General features: G+C 43.4%; 1 protein-coding gene across 1 annotated transcript in view; it reads right to left on the bottom strand.

Moving 5' to 3' along the window:
• The window catches only part of BRF1 (BRF1 general transcription factor IIIB subunit), a 623,639-nt gene that overhangs the window by 168,901 nt on the left and 434,785 nt on the right, over window positions 1-19,953 (bottom strand). Inside the window, exons 12-14 of the mRNA XM_077464483.1 lie at window positions 10,203-10,264; window positions 1,074-1,155; window positions 924-979 (exon numbers count right to left, since the gene is read on the bottom strand). Coding sequence (XP_077320609.1) covers window positions 924-979; window positions 1,074-1,155; window positions 10,203-10,264 — 200 coding nt within the window. The remainder of the gene's footprint in view (window positions 1-923; window positions 980-1,073; window positions 1,156-10,202; window positions 10,265-19,953) is intronic.

Below are 19,953 nucleotides of genomic sequence, written 5' to 3'. Positions count from 1 at the left end.
CTGGAGTTGGGCTTAAACCAATATAGACATCTGTGCTGCCAGAATGAAGTGATATTGGTCTACACTTTCCTGTTTACTATCCTAGCAAGCGATGTACCAGTCTGCTCAGAACTTCTGTGGTATTAGCATAGGCAACTTCAGTTTAATTGGTTTTGAACAGAAAAAAAACTTTGTAATCAAATTATGAATTCATTAAAAAAGTTTAATGTATTTTATATACAGCTAGTGGTAGTGCCTAAACATTTTATTTGTTTATAATTCCCCTTACAGTAGAAACTAGACAGGGAGAGGGAATTGCTGGTGCTGTCATTCAAACACCGTAGACATCTTTAGAGGGCAGTAGAAACACAGACAAGTTACTCACCAAAATGCTAAGTCTGCTTCACTGTTAATAGAACATCACCAGCTTTTTTTCATACAGTCACCCAGTGGATGCGTTCCACTGCCATGTCAGGAGGGTGCAGAAGTGTGTGTGTATAGACCTATACTGTATACGTATAGATTGAAAAAAATGTATATTTACCGGATACTATATATACTTAAATTTGTACGAGGATGATATATGTAGTGTGAAAAGCAAGTTATTAAATGCATGAAAAAAAATGATTAAATTATATTTGATGCATTTTATTTTAACCTAAGCCAATGCTGTTTTTTTCTTTAAAACGCTATACAACCTCTATGTTAGTGTTTTTTTTTTTTCGCCGGTTGTGTTACATTGCTTTATACCTTCTATCTCAGCATTATGGCTGTGGTGATTGAATTTTCCAACATCCTCCACCAAGCAAATATTGGGTTTGGGTGAACTAACCTTTAAAGCACTTTGCTTTGATATGAAGTATCATGAAATTATAACCAGTGCACAAACCAAAAGATCTTGTCATAAAGAGGTAACTAATGATTACACAGGAGGAAAGGGTTACCTTCTGCTCCTTATAAATGCCAAGCTCTTTTTCTTTAGCGATTCTCTCCTCTTTCTCTGAAAACACAGAAAGATGACAGCAGAACATGAGTGATGTATGCTGGATGCTGTCATTCCACATGACGTCTGCCTGTGCACCCGTGTCACTCACCCCTCTGTTCCCGCAAATACTCTGCATTCTCCTTCATCCACAGTTCTGTCTTGATTTCAGATTCTTTCTCATCGAGAATATACTGAGGAGGGGAAAAAAAAGACAAAGTAAGCCCACCCCATGTAATTTATAAAACCAGAATGATATGACATCTGCTAGCATGGAGTCCGGTCTTCCATCCACAGTTTGGACGTAATTTATTAGGGGAGTCCTACATGGTGACTGTTGTAGATCAGCTTTTTATTTGTAAGGTACAGTCAAACCATTCCCATCCAGTTGCTTTGTTAGCATAATTATATATAAAAAAAAAAAAGAGCATTAAGGGCAACTGTTCAAATGACACCCATATAGAAGTGCTACATTTAAGGAAAGGGCTTGTTTACATAGGCTTTTGATTGAATCAGAACTGCTTTGCTCACCATACTAGTCAATGGAATTGTAAAAGCAGCTCAGAAGAAAGTCAAATGCAGGTTAAGAGCAATTTGGAAGCACCTGAAGGAACTCCTAAGCATCTCAGTTTGATCTGAAATGATATATCTGAAAGCATATTGCTTTTTTTGCCATCTACATGAGCCAGCAGGCAACACAGACTATCACTGCTTAAAGCAGGGGTCTTCAAACTTTCTAAGCAAAGGGTCAGTTTACAGTCTTTCAGACTTTTGGGGGGGCCAGTGGATGGTGCCCCACCATTGGCGTCAGCGGAGGGAATGGTGCCCCACCATTGGCGTCAGCGGAGGGAATGGTGCCCCACCATTGGCGTCAGCGGAGGGAATGGTGCCCCACCATTGGCGTCAGCGGAGGGAATGGTGCCCCACCATTGGCGTCAGCGGAGGGAATGGTGCCCCACCATTGGCGTCAGCGGAGGGAATGGTGCCCCACCATTGGCGTCAGCGGAGGGAATGGTGCCCCACCATTGGCGTCAGCGGAGGGAATGGTGCCCCACCATTGGCGTCAGCGGAGGGAATGGTGCCCCACCATTGGCGTCAGCGGAGGGAATGGTGCCCCACCGTTGGCGTCAGCGGAGGGAATGGTGCCCCAACCGTTGGCGTCAGCGGAGGGAATGGTGCCCAACCGTTGGCGTCAGCGGAGGGAATGGTGCCCCACCGTTGGCGTCAGCGGAGGGAATGGTGCCCCACCGGTGGCGTCAGCGGAGGGAATGGTGCCCCACCGGTGGCGTCAGCGGAGGGAATGGTGCCCCACCGGTGGCGTCAGCGGAGGGAATGGTGCCCCACCGTTGGCGTCAGCGGAGGGAATGGTGCCCCACCGGTGGCGTCAGCGGAGGGAATGGTGCCCCACCGTTGGCGTCAGCGGAGGGAATGGTGCCCCACCGTTGGCGTCAGCGGAGGGAATGGTGCCCCATTGCAGTCAGTGGGGGGGGGGGGGAATTGTGCCCTTTCATTGGTGTCAGTGGGAGGAATTTAATTTATTAGCGGTACTTATATAGCACCATCAATTTAGGCAGTGCTTTACATATTTATTGAACATTCACATCAGTCTCTGCCCTCGAGGAGCTTACAATCTAAGATGCCCAACTCAAATTCATGCATACACATACTAGGGCCAATACAGACAGGATCTAATTAACCTATTAGCATGTCTTTGGAGTGTGGGAGGAAACCAGAATACCCAGAGGAAATCCACGCAGGCACTGAGAATATGCAAACTCCAGGCAATTAGTGCCACGGTTGGGACTCAAACAGAAGACCCTAGTGCTGGCTAGGCAGAAATGCTACCCACTTAGTCACTGTGCTGCCCCATCTTTGGCATCAATGGAAGGAATTATACTACATCATTGGTGTCAACAGAAAGAATTGTGACCATTCAATGGTGTCAATGGAAGGAATTTTGCCCCATCCTTGGTGTCAATGGGAGGAATTGTGCCCCATCCTTGGTATCAATGAGAGGAATTGTAACCCCATTCATGATGTTAATGGGAGGAATTGTGCCCCAAGGGCCAGGTAAAGTAAAGCAAACAGCTGATTCAGGCTGATATTCCTAAGCATATTTAAGATAGCAAGGTGAATGCTAAGCAAGTGTGTTAGACGAGGAGGGAAGGTAGGCCTACATACACAAGAGCTTCAGTGTAACCACTGAAGGCTCGCCATGCCATCAAACATGTATATCTACTGGGTTCCCCTAATTGAAGTCCTCACAAAAAAGTACCCACAAAGACAGCTAATCTCTGTTCAGACACAAGTCACCTAAAGATTTCCCAACCTTACTGACCAATTACATCTGACTGAGGTCTTTTATTGGGCAGACATGGTCAAATGAATATATGAATATGCCATAAATATTTTGATCGTATTAGAAAGCGTCTGAAGGTGCTCCTACTCTGAAACAATTTTAAGATCTGCCCATATCTAAAGATGGCCATAGACTGTCAGCAATCTGCTTGTTTTCCACCCCTGGTGTGGCTCACCACCACTTTGTGTATCTGATTGTATTTCACAAGCTAACAAAGGTTGGCAAACACTTACTAGGTAATATGATGGGAAGCTGCAGGATTAGCTAATTAGGTAAGCAAAAATAGCACTGACACTGCTGTATCCTGTGAACCTGCCATCCATTCATTGCATTGTGCTGGAGGCTTTAGGTCATGTAGCTGTTAACCACTTGCTTACTGGGCACTTAAACCCCCCTCAGTCCCAGACCAATTTTCAGCTTTCAGCGCTGATGCACTTTGAGTGACAATTGCGCGGTCATACAACACTGTACCCAAATGAAATTTTTATCATTTTTTTCCCACAAATAGAGCTTTCTTTTGGTGGTATTTAGTTACAGCTCGGAGTTTTATTTTTTGCTAAACAAACAAAAAAAGATGCAAAAAAAAATAAAAATAAAATCATGTTTTAATAGTTTGTTATAAAATTTTGCAAACGGGTCATTTTTCTCCTTCATTGAAGTGCGCTGATTAGGCGGCACTGATAGGCTGCATTGGTGGGCACTGATGGGCTGCATTGGTGGGCACTGATGGGCTGCATTGGTGGGCACTGATAGGCTGCACTGGTGGGCACTGATAGGCATAGTTAAGGCGGCACTAATAGGCACAGATAAGGCGGCACCGATGGGCACAGATAAGGCGGCACTGATGGGCACAGATAAGATGGCACGGATGGGTGGCACGGATAAGTGGCACGGATGGGTGGCACGGATGGGCACTGATAGGTACCACAGATAGATGGGACTGATGGGCACTGATAGGTGGCACTGATAGGTGGCTCTGATAGGTGGCACTGCTGGGCACTGATGGGCGGCACTGCTGGGCGGCACTGCTGGGCACTGATGGGCGGCACTGGGGTGCAGCACCTGAGGCAGATTTTGGGTGGCACTGTGGGTGGCACTGCTGGGTGGCACTGTGGGTGGCACTGTGGGCACTGCTGGGTGGCACTGTGGGCACTGCTGGGTGGCACTGTGGGCACTATGGGCACTGCTGGGTGGCACTGACAGGGGGGCACTTACTTTATTCAGGATGGCACTGCGGGTGGCAGGTGGGCACTGGCAGGGGGCAGGTGTCCTTTTATATTGCTGGCCGTGATCGGGACTGATGTCCCGAACACGGCCGCCGGCGATCGGCTTTTTTTTTTTCTCCTCGCGCTGTCAGCGCGAGGAGGAATACTAGCCGATTACCGGCTCCGTTTTATCACATGATCAGCTGTCATTGGCTGACAGCTGATCACGTGATAAGGGGTCGGGATCGACCCCTTACACGGATCGGTGATCAGGCGAGTCTCACGGACTCGCCGATCACAGAGCGCGCCGCGCGCGCCCCTCAGGGGGCGCGCAGGCCGCTCGTAACCGGGACTACGTCAATAGACGTAGTCCCGAAAATGTGGGTCCGCGCTATTGCCGTCATTTTGCAATAGCGCGGATCCCAAGTGGTTAAATAAACAGCAGCTTGGTGTGACTAGCCATCAGACTGGGACCAGGTAATGCCAAGGGAAAATAAGCAGTGTGGAGTAATAATGCACAGACCACATGGGTGGTGGCCCCTAACAACCACTCACTGCGATCACAGTTCAGTTTAACAAACCGGTGTGATGTATCAAGATCCACACTGTAGTTAGTAAAATTGAATAAAGACACCAGTCCACCCAGTTCAACCTGAGTCTACAATTGTCCCTATCCCTATACAATCCCTGTAGTTACATTCCCCATTACCATGCAAACTCCCCCAACAGAAAACAAGGTGAAATTACTGTCAGATCTGAAATGTTCAGCATAGGTAGATCTACAGCATGGGATGATTTCCAGATACAGGATATAGAATTATTCTATCCATTAATGGGGCTGGAGGTGGTGACTCTTATCATACGACAGTGATCACATGACAAAGCAGAGCTGTCTAATCACAAGGGTTGATTTTCTAAAATGGGAGAGTGCAAAATCTGGTGCAGCTCTGCATAGTAACCAATCAGCTTCTAACTTCAGCTTGTTCAATTAAGTTTTGACAAAACAGAAAACTGGAAGCCGATTGGATTCTATGCAAAGCTGCACCAGGTTTTGCACTCTCCAGTTTTAGTAATTCAACCCCACTATCTCAATATCTCTGCAAAGAGCAGAAAGATGAACTGTACTTAATGCAGCAAAAAAAATATGTTTTTTTATTTGAATTAATCGACTAAGAGCAAAAGGTACACATTTTTTCATCAGGGGGTTATAGTCATCAGTTGACTGTGGAGGTACCCATCTTCTACACTGATCAGCCATAACATTATGACTACTCACCAAAACTCATTGAGACATGGACTCCATTGGACCTCTAATGATAAGCTGCGCTTTCTGGCACCAAGCTGACAGTAGAGGTCGACCGATATATCGGCCGGCCGATATATCGGCCGATATTTGCCGTTTTTTAAATAATCGGCATCGGCCGATTTGAGCTGATAAAAAGCCGATTTAGAACTACAGCGGGACTTTTCTATTACAGAAGTCATTTCAGTCAGTGTAAGTTGCCTGAGTCGTCATAGAAACCCTTTCCTCCTCTCTGGGCAGGCTGCCAAGAAAAGAACAGAATGATACAATGTTTACACTTCAATGAATGAAATAATCTCTGTGTGTAGAAGTTCTCAGTTTAACCATTTAAAGACTAAATCTTTTCTGACACTTGTTGCTTACAAGTAAAAATCATGTATTTTCTGCCAGAAAATCACTTAGACCCCCCAAAAATTATATATATTTTTTTAGCAGAGATCCTAGGGAATAAAATAGCGGTTGTTGCAATATTTTATGTCACACGGCATTTGCACAGAGGTCTTTCAAATGCATTTTTTTTAGGAAAAAAATACACCATTTAAAAAATAAAAATAAAATAAAAACAGTAAAGTTAGCCCATTTTTTTTTTTCGTACAAAAGTTTTGACTACCTGTTTTTATTTAATATATAGGTTTTTTTTTTTTTTTTCTTTATCTAAATCATACATACAAGTAAACTGATTGGAGGTTTGTTTTGTTTAATAAATGTTTAAATGTAAGAAATTTTCTGTATCACTTATGAAGACTGCTTTCACACTGGAGCGGGCAGGCGTTGATGGTAAAACGCAAGTTTTAGCGGCTCTTTACCATCATTTTAGCGGTGCTATTTGGCTGCTAGTGGGGCACATATAACCCAGCTAGCGGCCAAGGAAGAGGTTAAATGCGCCCATGAAGCACTGCTGCCAAATCGCATTGCATGCGCTTCAGCAGTGGTGCCCATTCATATCAATGGGCAGGAGTGGTGGAGGAGCGGTATACACCACTCCAAACGTGCTGCTTGCAGGACTTTTTTTTTTAAGATCCTGCCAGCGCATCGCCTCAGTGTGAAAGTTTCACACAGACTGCAGGGGAGCCATTTTACAGGCGCTATTTTTAGCCCAAAAGCGCCTGAAAAACGCCCCAGTGGGAAAGGTGTGTTAGATCAAGGGGGATTAAAAAATAAAATAAAAAAGGAAAAAAATAAATAAATAAAATAAAATCGGCCTAACATATCGGCCCAAAAAAAATCGGCATCATATATCGGCTATCGGCCGCCATGATTTCTAGATATCGGCATCGGCATCGGCCAGAGAAAAACCCATATCGGTCGACCTCTAGCTGACAGTACCAGATCCTTTAAAGTTGTTGTAACGGCACAAGGTTTTTTACCTTCATGCATTCGATGCATGAAGGTAAAAAACCTTCTGTGAACAGCAGCCCCTCCAACCTAATACTTCCACAAGTCCCCCTCTTGAACCAGCGATGTCCATAAGAGCCTTAGCCCTCCGGGGACTTGCACGCCTTCTGGTAGCAGCAGGAGCCATTGTAGCCAATCGGGAGACAGAGGGAACAGGTAATAAAATGGCCAGAGGGGAACGGCAGGCGAAAGGGGCGGAGGGGAACGGCAGGCAAAAGGCCCGGAGGGGAACGGCAGGCGAAAGGGCCGGAGGGGAACGGCAGGCGAAAGGGCCGGAGGGGAACGGCAGGCGAAAGGGCCGGAGGGGAACGGCAGGCGAAAGGGCCGGAGGGGAACGGCAGGCGAAAGGGCCGGAGGGGAACGGCAGGCGAAAGGGCCGGAGGGGAACGGCAGGCGAAAGGGCCGGAGGGGAACGACAGACAAAAGGGCCAGAGGGGAGCGGCAGACAAAAGGGCCAGAGGGGAGCGGCAGACAAAAGGGCCAGAGGGGAGCGGCAGACAAAAGGGCCAGAGGGGAGCGGCAGACAAAAGGGCCAGAGGGGAGCGGCAGACAAAAGGGCCAGAGGGGAGCGGCAGACAAAAGGGCCAGAGGGGAGCGGCAGACAAAAGGGCCAGAGGGGAGCGGCAGACAAAAGGGCCAGAGGGGAGCGGCAGACAAAAGGGCCAGAGGGGAGCGGCAGACAAAAGGGCCAGAGGGGAGCGGCAGACGAAAGGGCCAGAGGGGAGCGGCAGACGAAAGGGCCAGAGGGGAGCGGCAGACGAAAGGGCCAGAGGGGAGCGGCAGACGAAAGGGCCCGAGCAAACGGCAGACGAAAGGGCCAGAGCAAACGGCAGACGAAAGGGCCAGAGCAAACGGCAGACGAAAGGGCCAGAGCAAACGGCAGACGAAAGGGCCAGAGCAAACGGCAGACGAAAGGGCCAGAGCAAACGGCAGACGAAAGGGCCAGAGCAAACGGCAGACGAAAGGGCCAGAGCAAACGGCAGACGAAAGGGCCAGAGCAAACGGCAGACGAAAGGGCCAGAGCAAACGGCAGACGAAAGGGCCAGAGCAAACGGCAGACCAAAGGGCCAGAGCAAACGGCAGACCAAAGGGCCAGAGCAAACGGCAGACCAAAGGGCCAGAGCAAACGGCAGACCAAAGGGCCAGAGCAAACGGCAGACCAAAGGGCCAGAGCAAACGGCAGACCAAAGGGCCAGAGCAAACGGCAGACCAAAGGGCCAGAGCAAACGGCAGACGAAAGGGCCAGAGCAAACGGCAGATGAAAGGGCCAGAGCAAACGGCAGACGAAAGGGCCAGAGCAAACGGCAGACGAAAGGGCCAGAGCAAACGGCAGACGAAAGGGCCAGAGCAAACGGCAGACGAAAGGGCCAGAGCAAACGGCAGACGAAAGGGCCAGAGCAAACGGCAGACGAAAGGGCCAGAGCAAACAGCAGAGGAAAGGGCCAGAGCAAACGGGGAATGAAAGGGCGAGAAAGAATAGGGGCTCTAACAAATATATGGCCTAAGATGATGCCTGTAATTATTGGTTCTGTTGCCCAAACATTTCTCTTCCTGGAAGACATACACTGGCACATTGGGAGCATTTTGCTGAATGCCAACATGTACTCAGTCATTTAGCTGATGACCACCTATTGCCTCTGTTTCTTGAAGCTCACCCGAGCATAACGTTTTATCATGCCATACATACATCATGCCATTTGTGAACTCTCAAATACCCTCCTAATGGGCCCTTACAAAATCAAATGCAACATTGCCATTCTGTTGATTCTGATATCTCAGGTGCTACAGTAGCTAAGATTGTTCATCTCAATTCCCAGCTGCACCATCTAGAATAATAGCCGACAATCAATGAAGAGCATGGAACCCACTATTAAGGATTGTGGCACACACAGTTCACAATGCCTGATGAGCTGTCAGAAGACGTTAGTCTTCGAGCCTTAACATAGGTCCCTAAGTGCATTCTGTTTTGATTTTATTAATATTGACTGCTCAAGCCCTGAAAAAGGGCCAGCTTTTCCCCCTGAAATGTGTAGTATTTAATGCTGTTAACCAATAAATGTTTCAAAAAGTCCATTAAGTGAGATGACATTTTTCACCAGGTCCTCCTCCGTATACATCCAACAGTTCACAAAGTGGGAATCTCAGGAGAAGAGTCTGTGTCACCCAAATCTTTGAGTGACAGAAGTAAGGGGGTGGGTGATTCAAATTGCCATGTTTGACCCAAGACTGAAATATCCATTGTGGGTGGACTGCAGCTTTAAGGTAGAATCATAGGCAAAACTTTTTTATTCCATTTTGGATAGAGCAAGGAAGGGTTATAACCCGTCAGTTTTTTTCACCATCTGTGCCCCATTGCAGAGATTTCCCTTCACTTCTTGTCCCATATCCAAACAGGAAGTGAGAGGAAATCCCTGCAAATCAAGGGAATTCCTTGGGGAATAACTAGTATACCCATTGTAAGATTTCCCCTCTATTACTTTTCTGGGTACGACCCAACATTTGGGTAATTTCTCTTACTTTCACTTTCAATGATAATGGTAAACAGGACCAATAGAGAGGAGTGAATCGCCCTAACGGGGGCACAGAACGCAATAACATCTGACAGGTGTTCTAACCCCTCTCCTCTCTATTCAAAAGTTTTGCCTTTAGTTACACTTTAATTGCCAGTTTCATACCAAACAATAGACTTTCTTTTCCCCTAGTAATACTAAATCACTGGCAACATTTATGTGAATAACACATCTATAAAGAGATATTCATGTGCTATATTCACGGACATCCAGCTGTTTACTGCTCATATACAGTATACCATGAGTTGCATAGATCACTGGAAGCATTCTCAGCAGTACTGGAGCTAATAAGTTCATTTATCTCATAACACTGGAAACTGCGCAAAAGGGGACACTGGATGGAGAAAAACAACTTTGATTAAACACATTTATACTGGATGACATGAAGGAAGAAAATTACAAGTCTCACCCTGTCTATTTCACTGTCGTCAATCCCATTAAGGTCCAGCTCTCCGTCTTCTGCATTGCCACCTTTACAAAGTAAAAATAAACCTCAATGACATATTGTTTGTTACATTAATTTTGAACACATTTTATGCTAACATTGTAATGTTGCTGAAAGGAGAAACTTTATGGTAATCGGATTTTGTGGGGTGGGGGGTGAAAAGTAACGCTCGGTTGGGCTGTGCTGAATTTCTCATATGGTGTGAGCAATGATAAAATAATAGACACTGGCCTAACAAGTTAGAACATTTAGTTCCTGCTCTAAATAATGGGATTTTTTTGTTACTCGCCATAAAATCCTTTTCTCTGAGTTCATTGACAGACACAGCTCTTAAGGATCTTGACCATAGGGTTATATTGCCACCTACAGGAGTAGGACGCTAGGCAGAAAAAAAACTCAGCACCGCCTATGGGCAGTCTCTTCTGGCATAAAACCCTTGTTTGTTATACACAATCCAGCTTGTAACAAAGAAGTATCAGAAAGCATAGAGGCCAATAAAGGAGTGGGTGCTGTGTCCGTCGATAAACTCAACGAAAGGGATTTTACGGTAATAAAAAATCCTATTTTCTTTTACATTCATTGACAGATACAGCTTTTCTGAATCTTTACCATAGGGTTATATCGCCATCGACAGGAGTAGGACTCTAGTTCAGAAAAAAAAACTCAGCACTACCGATGGGCAGTCTCTTCTGGCATAAAACCCCCTCTCTGCTATATGCAATCTGCTGACTAACAAAGCAGTTTCAGAAAGCATAAATGCCAACAGAGGGGTGGGCGGTGTGTCCATCAATGAACTTTTAGAAAAAGATTTTACGCAAAAAAAAAAAATCCTGTTTTCTCTTACGTTCATTGACAGACACAGCTCTGACACAGAATCTTGACCAAGGGGATGTCCGAAAGCAGTGCCCCAACGAGGATTGGGCAAACCAAAAAATAAATAAAAATCAATTAACGTAAGCTAAACAATATTTTAGGACACACACAATTCTATCACTTAAAGAGGAAGTAAACCCTAATGGAATGGAATGCACAACTAATAGTTGTCATGTGGACAGATTCTCCCACCTGCGGATCTCTGCAGTTCCTCCAGAGTTACCATGGGCCTCTAGGCCACTTCTCTGATTAATGCTTTCCTTGCCCAGCATGTCAGTTTAGGTGAATGGCCATGTCTTGGTAGGTTTGCAGTTATGCCATACAGTACACTTTCCATGAGATGTTCAAAGCTTGGGATATTTTTTTTATAACCTAACCCTGCTTTAAACTTCACAACTTCACGACCCTGGCCTGTCTGGTGTGTTCCTTGTCCTTCATGATGCTGTTTGTTCACTAAGGTTCTCTAACAAACCTCTGAAGGATTCACATAAGGAGATTAAATTGCACACTGGTGGATTATTTAATAATTAGGTGGCTTCTGAAGGCAATCGTTCAACTAGATTTTAGTTAGGGGTATCAGAGCAAAAGGGGCTGAATACAAATGCATGCTACATTTTTCATACATTTTTATTTGTAAAAAAAAATTGAAAACCATTTATTTTACTTCCACTTCACAATTATCTGCCAATTTGGGTTGGTCCATCACATAAAAGCCCAATAAAAAACATTTACGTTTTTGGTTGTAACATGGTAAAATGTGGAAAATGTCAAGGGGTGTAAATAATTTTTCAAGGCACTGCACATTAAAGGGATTGTAAAGTAAATTATTTTTTTTTTTAAATAATAAACATGTTATACTTGCCTCCACTGTGCAGCTCGTTTTGCACAGAGTGGCCCCGAACTTGCTCTTCTGGGGTCCCTCGGCGGCTGTCTCTGCTTCCTCCCACAGGTGCTTCTCACGTTCATGCGAGCTCCCTCGCATGGTGAGAAGCACCTGCGGGCGCGCTCCCGTGATACAGCCGGCGGCTATAGCCGCTCGCTGCATCACACAGCCCCGCCCCCTGGCGCTCTGCGTCAGTGGATGTGATTGACAGCAGCGCGAGCCAATGGCTGCGCTGCTTTCCATCCATCCACTCCAGCCAATCAGCGGCCAGGCTGAACGGTGGAAAGGACATCGGGGGACGAGCGCGGGATGAGCACGGGACTTTCGAGGGGTGCGGTAACGGGGGGGGGGGGGGGGGGTGGGGTTGGGGGTAGGCACTGTCAGATGTTTTTTCACCTTAATGCATAGAATGCATTAAGGTGAAAAAACATTTACCTTTACAACCCCTTTAAAATCAGGTATTAAAAAACGGAGGCCAGCTTTACACAGGTAGCAGCATAAGGTAGATCAGTAAATCTTTTATTTTAATAACTAAACCCAACTCCCCCTCTCCCCAAGCTCTGCTGAAGCGTCTCAAGGTATGGGAATAATGTACTTATCCCCAAACAAAAGTCACTTTCTCATGAAGGGTTTAAACCTTGCACAGCTTCTAAAATGTCCCCACTCTACTAAAATGTTTTTGTTGTTGTCTTTCACTTCCTGCACTTCTGACCCCATGTTAACTAGGGTAAAATCTCCCCGGTGGGGCTACAGAAATAAATTAAAACCTGACAGAGGTTCTAAACATTCTCCATTGCCTATGAAACAACGCAAAATAAAGTTTTAGTTGGGATTTGAGCCATAAGCATACAGTAAATGTAAATTAGTTTAGTACGATTGTCTTACTCATTTCCACCAGTAGTTTCAGCAACAGATGTTCGCCATTATGCTGGTAAAATCATTGACATAGCATCATCTTACTCTTACCAGACTTTTCCCATCAGGTATCATTCCAAAAGCCAAGCCAGAGCAGTTTTCTCACATTACAATATTTCATGTTTTCAGGATATTAAAATTGTTTGCATTAAAAACATCTATACAGTCAGTACGGTAGTACTCGGTGATGGTAACCCCTTAAAGGGAAAAATTTATTGTTTATATTTTTTACTCCTGTGGTGTGTGGGATTTTCAGATATATTTAATTTTGTTTTCTTCACATTTTTCCCAGATCTGCACTTTGATGCATTCTATTGCTTTCCACACATTTTCAAAATGATGGCTGCCAAGGCTAATCTGTGCATTTCGAGTAGAAAGAATGTCAAGTTTTTCATGCTGCGTCCCCAGTGGTAAGTCTCTCCCCTCTGTTTCTATCCCTTTGACACCAAGACAAGAACTGACAGGGTGCTGGTGTCCCTGACTGGGACAGAAGTACCCAATAAGAGCAATAAAACCCGTTCTAACTCCTCCTCCCACACTACCAAGTAAATGTTCCTTTTTTTTGTTTTTTGGTCACAAAGATATCTTATCTGGTCCTAGCAGAGGTTGTAAGGGGAGAAGCTGTGGTTGTTCTGGAAGATCTACCTGTATTTTTTTTTAGGACATATCTCTTAAAAAGGACTGTAGTTGTATAGTTTTGGAATTCAAAAGGACATGACTTTTAAGAAAAATGTAATTTGATTTTACATGAGCAAAGACAAAAAAAAAAAAGTTATACAACTCGTACACAGTAAATTCAGCAAACAATACATATCGATACTTTAACCACTTCAGCTCTCAACTTTAACTGGCGACGCTGTAACCAAACAAAAACATTTTTCCACATAAACAGACGTTTCTTTTGGTAGCATTTGATCACCACTGAGTTTTTTATTTTTTGCGATATAAACAAGAAAACTAATTGTTTAAATAAAATTTAAAAAAACACAATATTGTTCTACTATAAAACATTAAATAAAAACATTTTAAAAAATAAAATGTCTTAATCTCTTCAATTTTTGCCAAAATGTGTTCTGCTACATACAGTATCTCACAAAAGTGAGTACACCCCTCACAATTTGTAAATATTTTATTATATCTTTTCATGTGATAACACTGAAGAAATGACACTTTGCTACAATGTAAAGTAGTGAGTGTACAGCTTGTATAACAGTGTACATTTTCTATCCCCTCAAAATAATTCAACACAGCTATTAATGTCTAAACTACTGGCAACAAAAGTGAGTACACCCCTAAGTGAAAATGTTCGGACTGGGCCCAAAGTGTCAATATTTTCTGTGGCCACCATTATTTTCCAGCACTGCCATAACTGTAGGATGGTATGATTTTAATAAATTCATTTTAAGTTACTTCACTACGAGAGTGCTCTTCTTCCTTTATATATACCCCTTTGAGAGGACATTAGAGGGAACCCCCTGGGAGAAAACGGACACAATATATGCGAGAGAAGATCATTGGAAACAACTGTAGATGACCCCAAGAGGTGACTACACGCCAGTACACTGTCCAAGGACGCCACCATCTAAGTACTTACCTGAGGTGAGAGGCTAGAGAGCATGGAGGTGATGTGGGAGAAAGATTGTCACCAATATTATGAATAATCAACACTAAGGGTGTAGGAATATTGTGCACTACCTCACAAGAAAGAAAGACTTTTTATATAAGGGCTTGTATCGCTGGACATGCACCATTATATTTTTGTTTATATTTGTAACTTGAGACACAAGTTATTATTTATGCACTAGGATCACTGTTATTACATGTTTTGGATCATTATTTATATTGCATGTTTATACACCTATTTTCTATTGCTGCTGATTTAACACAGTGTGAAGTGTGGGGCGATCGCTAGATGACTAGGGGCATCACAGAGTGATCGCTTTCATCCTCGAGGTTACACCCAGTAACGTTCAATTGGTTTATGAACTGAAGTCATATTTATATTTACTTTGATGGTTATCTATTAGGAGTGATTTACTAGGTTTACCTACCATAAGAGTTCACGCCACATATTGGATAGATTGAGTTACCCATCAGCGCCTCACTACTCTCTAACAATATATTTGCCCTATCTACGCTGTGGGGAGCACCGGGTGTCTTCACCGATTGACTATTGGATTAACACACTCTTCAGTTCCCTCTATGGATGTTTAGTTGGGACATTTGGACTATTATTTTTTTTCATTTTTCATATAATAGATGGACTTTATTCAAATAAGGTCACGTTTGACAGCGCTACTCGTTGATTTAGTTTTTTTTTGTTTTCCAAATGGTCGCTTTTTTTGTTTATAGCACAAAAAATAAAAACTGTTGAGGTGATCAAATACCACCAAAAGAAAACTCTATTTGTGGGGAAAAGGGATGTCAATTTTGTTTGGGTACAACATCACATAGCATGACCGTGCAATTGTCCGTTAAAGCGATGCAGTGCCGTGTCGCAAAAAATGGCCTGGCCATTAAGGGGAAAATCTTCTGGTCTGTAAGTGGTTAATGATTCTTGACAACGTTTAACCAGAGTAAAAAAAAAAAAAAGACAACCATTAAAAACTTACTAATAAATAACATTTTCTAAAAAACCTTAACTACCAAAAAAAAAAAAAAAAAAAGGTGTTAAAAGAGTTTCTAATCTAAAACACAAAATTGATAACATTTATTACAGAGACAGCTGTGATTGCGTCTGATCTGTGAGATATGAATGATATTCAGATGCTCACATCTGCGCGGTTTGATGTTCTTCAAACAGAGAGGACTTGTTTTCCATAACTGCAGGCTATAAGGTGACTGTCTAACTCCCCTTTCAAAAGAGGAATTACTCAGGAGTTCTGTGTGCAGGTGCGCCAAGCCTCTTCTATTATAAGTAAACAGAAACGAGTAACTGGCTTTTATCTCCTTCACAGCTCTGCTAATACAAAACGAAATGTGTTCTCAAGCCTGTGACCCAAAACAAAATAAAGGTATTTCCCAGAGTCTATGCATACTAAAAGGTCTTGGCTTACAATCGCATCAAACCGTATTTCATTATATTTTATGTTTTCTCTTAAATATCTTCTCTTAAATATCTTTATAAAATTAGTCTTGTAAGACTAATGCCACGTACACACCATAGGAGTTTACGTTGGAAAAATCTTGGATGGTTTTTCTGACGGAATTCCGCTCAAGCTTGGCTTGCATACACATGTTCACACAAAAGTTCTCTGAACTTTCGACCATCAAGAACGCGGTGACGTACAACACTACGACGAGCCGAGAAAATTAAGTTCAATGCTTCTGAGCATGCGTCGAATTGTTTCCGAGCATGTGTAGGAATTTTGCACGTCGGAATTGCTACAGATGACTGCAATTTCGGATCAGAACTTTTTCTGTCGGAAAAATAGAGAACCTGCTCTCAATCTTTTGCTGGCAGATATTCTGCCAGCAAAAGTCTGATGGAGCATACACACGGTCGGAATTTCCGACCGAAAGCTCTCATCGGACTTTTGCTGTCAGGATTTCCAATCCAATACAGTGCTTTAGTTGACCCATAACAATCAAAATACAGTGCCTTGCAAAAGTATTCACCCCCTTGACATTTTTCGTATTTTGTTGCCTCACAACTTGGAATTAACATGGATTGATTGAGGATTTGCATCATTTACAGAACAAATTTTCTTCACTATATAAAAAAAAAAAAAAAAAAAAAAAAAAAAATCATCTTCAAATAATAAATAGGACAAAATAACAGAAAAAGTCAATGTGAATAACTATTTATCCCCCAAGTCGCTTTGGATAAGACTATGAGCTTGCCACATCTTACCACTGGCATTTTTGACCATTCCTCCTTGCAAAACTGCTCCAGCTCCTTCAAGTTGGATGGTTTGTTCTTGTGAACAACAATTTAAGTCTGACCACATATTTTCTATTGGATTGAGATCTGAGCTTTGACTTGGTCATTACAACACATTTACATGTTTCCCTTTAAACCACTCATGTGTTGCTTTAGCAGTGTGTTTGGGGTCATTGTCCTGCTGGAAGGTGAACCTCCGTCCTATCCTCAAATCACACACAGAGTGGTACAGGCTTTGCTCAAGAATATCCCCGTATTTCGCACCATCCATCTTCCCCTCAACTCTGACCAGTTTCCCAGTCCTGACTGCTGATGGTGTTCTTTGGGTGATGTGATGTGTTGGGTTTGTGCCAGACATAGCATTTTCTTTGATGGCCAGAAAGTTCAATTTTAGACTGAGGGCAGAGCACATTCCTCCATACATTTTGGGAGTCTTCCACGTGCTTTTTTGCAAACTCAAAATGTGCCATTTTGTTTTTTGCTGAAAGTAATGGCTTTCTTCTGGCCACTCTGCCATAAAGTCCAACTCTATGGAGCGTACGGCTTATTGTTGTCCTATGTACAGATACTCCAGTCTCTGCTGTGGAACTCTGCAGCTCCTCCAGGGTTACCTTAGGTCTCTGTGCTGCCTCTCTGATTAATGCCCCCCTTGCCCGGTCCATCAGTTTTGGTGTGTGGCCGTCTCTTGGCAGGTTTGCTGTTGTGCCATGTCATTTCCATTTGGTTATGATAGATTTGATGGTGCTCCTAGGGATCATCAAATATATAGATTTTTTATTTTATTTTTAAACCTAACCCTGACTTGTACTTCTCAACAAAATTGTCCCTTACTTGTTTGGAGAGCTCCTTGGTCTTCATGGCAGTTTTTGGTTAGTGGTGCCTCTTGTTTAGGTGTTACAGCCCCTGGGGCCTTTCAAAAAGGTGTGTAAATGTAATGACAGATCATGTGACACTTAGATTGCACACAGGTGGACATCATTTCATTAGTTATATGACTTCTGAAGGCAATTGGTTGCACCAGAGCTTTTTATGGGATTCATAACAAAGGGGGTGAATACACACGCACATGCCAATTATTTTTTTATTTCTGAAAAATAGTTTTATGTATATATTTTTCCTCATTTTACTTCACCAACTTAGACTATTATGTTCTGATCCATCACATATAATTCAGATTAAAAAAACATTGAACTAAAGGCTGTAATGTAACAAAATAGGTAAAAAGCCAAGGGGGTGAATACTTTTGCAAGGCACTGTAGCTTTCATTTTGACCCAAACCGTTTTGTCACACTTTCTGCCAAGATTTATTCACATCAAAACACAAGTTAAACATGCCATAGATGGTCTGAATCTCAGGAAGTCCACGCTAAACCATGTATTCGATCCATGTATAGGCAGGCTGATTGTAATCAATAGTTGGACTATGTTGGTATAACCAGCAAGTCTCATTTTTGCATGCAATTATTGCCAGTGGATATAGCCGCTAGCAATAATCACTGTGTTCTCCTGGCCGCGCTGGTTCCCCGCATCCCCCTCCACTGGGAGAACACAATAGTTCTATGTGATGGATTTCCCCTTCAACACGGATTGTGGTTGCATGAAAGAAAATCACAACATTTATGACCTGCCTTACACATAGTTACCTCACATGCAATGAATTGACATCAAAGGCCAAACTCTGGATAATGATGAACTCCAGTCTTCTGTTTTATTCCATACTTTTATTACTGAGTAGTGTATTGTGCTTAAATGGTCTGCTTTTGTCATGTAATCCATTGCATCTATTTATTGTGAGCCTCTAAACTTCTTAAAAAAAAAAAAAAAAAAAAAAAAAAAAGATTCAAAGCCAACCCTCGGATGTGATACCTTGAATCACCCAGCCCCTTCCTCTCTGGCCAGGGTGTCAAAAACATAGGCCTTATCTTCTGGACTACAGGGGGCAACATCATGATGCCTCCATAAGTTGTGGATAAGATTAGGTATAGAGTTTTGGTCTGCCCAGTAATGGCCACTGTTAAGAAGCCACAGCACCTTCAGGGTGATGTGATGTTTGGGTGCCACTACTCTCTTACCACACACAGCCTGACAATAATAAACAACTTTATGGTGTTTTCCCAGTCACATGACACGTCACTTTGGGTGATATGGTGTCATAAGGTCAATATAATATACACTAGTCAGCCAAGACCACATGGACAACCTTCCAAATTATTGACTTCAAGTGTTTTCAGTGGAGAGTACAGTTAATGCAGCAGCATCCAAAAGCCATTTTACACAACGGTGTGTGTTGAGCCTGATGGCAGCAGTTTGGGGAAGGCCCTTCTCTGTCCCCTTAGCACAAAGCCAGGGAAATAAAGATATGGTTTGACAAACTGGGTGTGGAGGAACTGGAGTGTCCTGCACAGAGCCCTGACCTCAACACTACCAAATACTTTTGGGATGAAGTGGAATGCTGGCTGCAAGCCAGGTCTTCTTCTCAAGCAGAAGTTATTTGACCTCACAAATACTCTTTTGGCTGAATAGGAACAAATTCCCACAAGCACACTCCAAAATGGAAAGCTTTCCCAGAACAGTGGAGGAGATTTTAGTGGCCCAACTCTGTATGAATGTCCATGATTTTATAATAGGATGCCCAACATAAGTGTTCACAAACTTTTGGCTATGTAGTGTATGTAGACGTAGACAAAAAAAAAAAATATTTTGCAAAATGTCCAGGGGGTTGGGGCAGTATTCTTAAATTTTAGAGATCCGCTGTTTTAACACAGCCTGTTTCTTTAATCCCCAACACTTAATCTAGGCTTACCTGTAGGTAAAAGTTGGTTGTAAGGGTTTACAACCACTTTAATGCCAAGTGTTGCAATGTGATGCAATAAAAAAATAAGAAAAAGAGGGAGCCCGCATTTTTGTGTGATTGTTGTGCATAGGGAAGACCACTGAAATGATTAGGCTGCCTTAATTAGATGCATCTGCATAGGTGTGAATGAAGGTCTGATGCATAGGTCTCCTTAAAGCGGAGGTCCACCCTAAAATGGACCTTACGCTCATCGGATTCCTCCCCCCCTCCGGCGCCACAATTGGCACCTTTCAGGGGGGAGGGGGTGCAGTTACCTGGATAATCCAGGTAACTGCACCCACTTCCGGGCTAGCTCTCTGTGGAAAGG

The sequence above is a fragment of the Lithobates pipiens genome, unplaced genomic scaffold (assembly GCF_037356315.1).
Source record: "Lithobates pipiens isolate NorthernLeopardFrog02 unplaced genomic scaffold, aLitPip1_a1.2 Scaffold_30, whole genome shotgun sequence".
NCBI classification, from domain to species: domain Eukaryota; kingdom Metazoa; phylum Chordata; class Amphibia; order Anura; family Ranidae; genus Lithobates; species Lithobates pipiens.
Note: the sequence above shows the minus strand (reverse complement) of the source record. Positions and strands in the feature narration are given on the sequence as shown.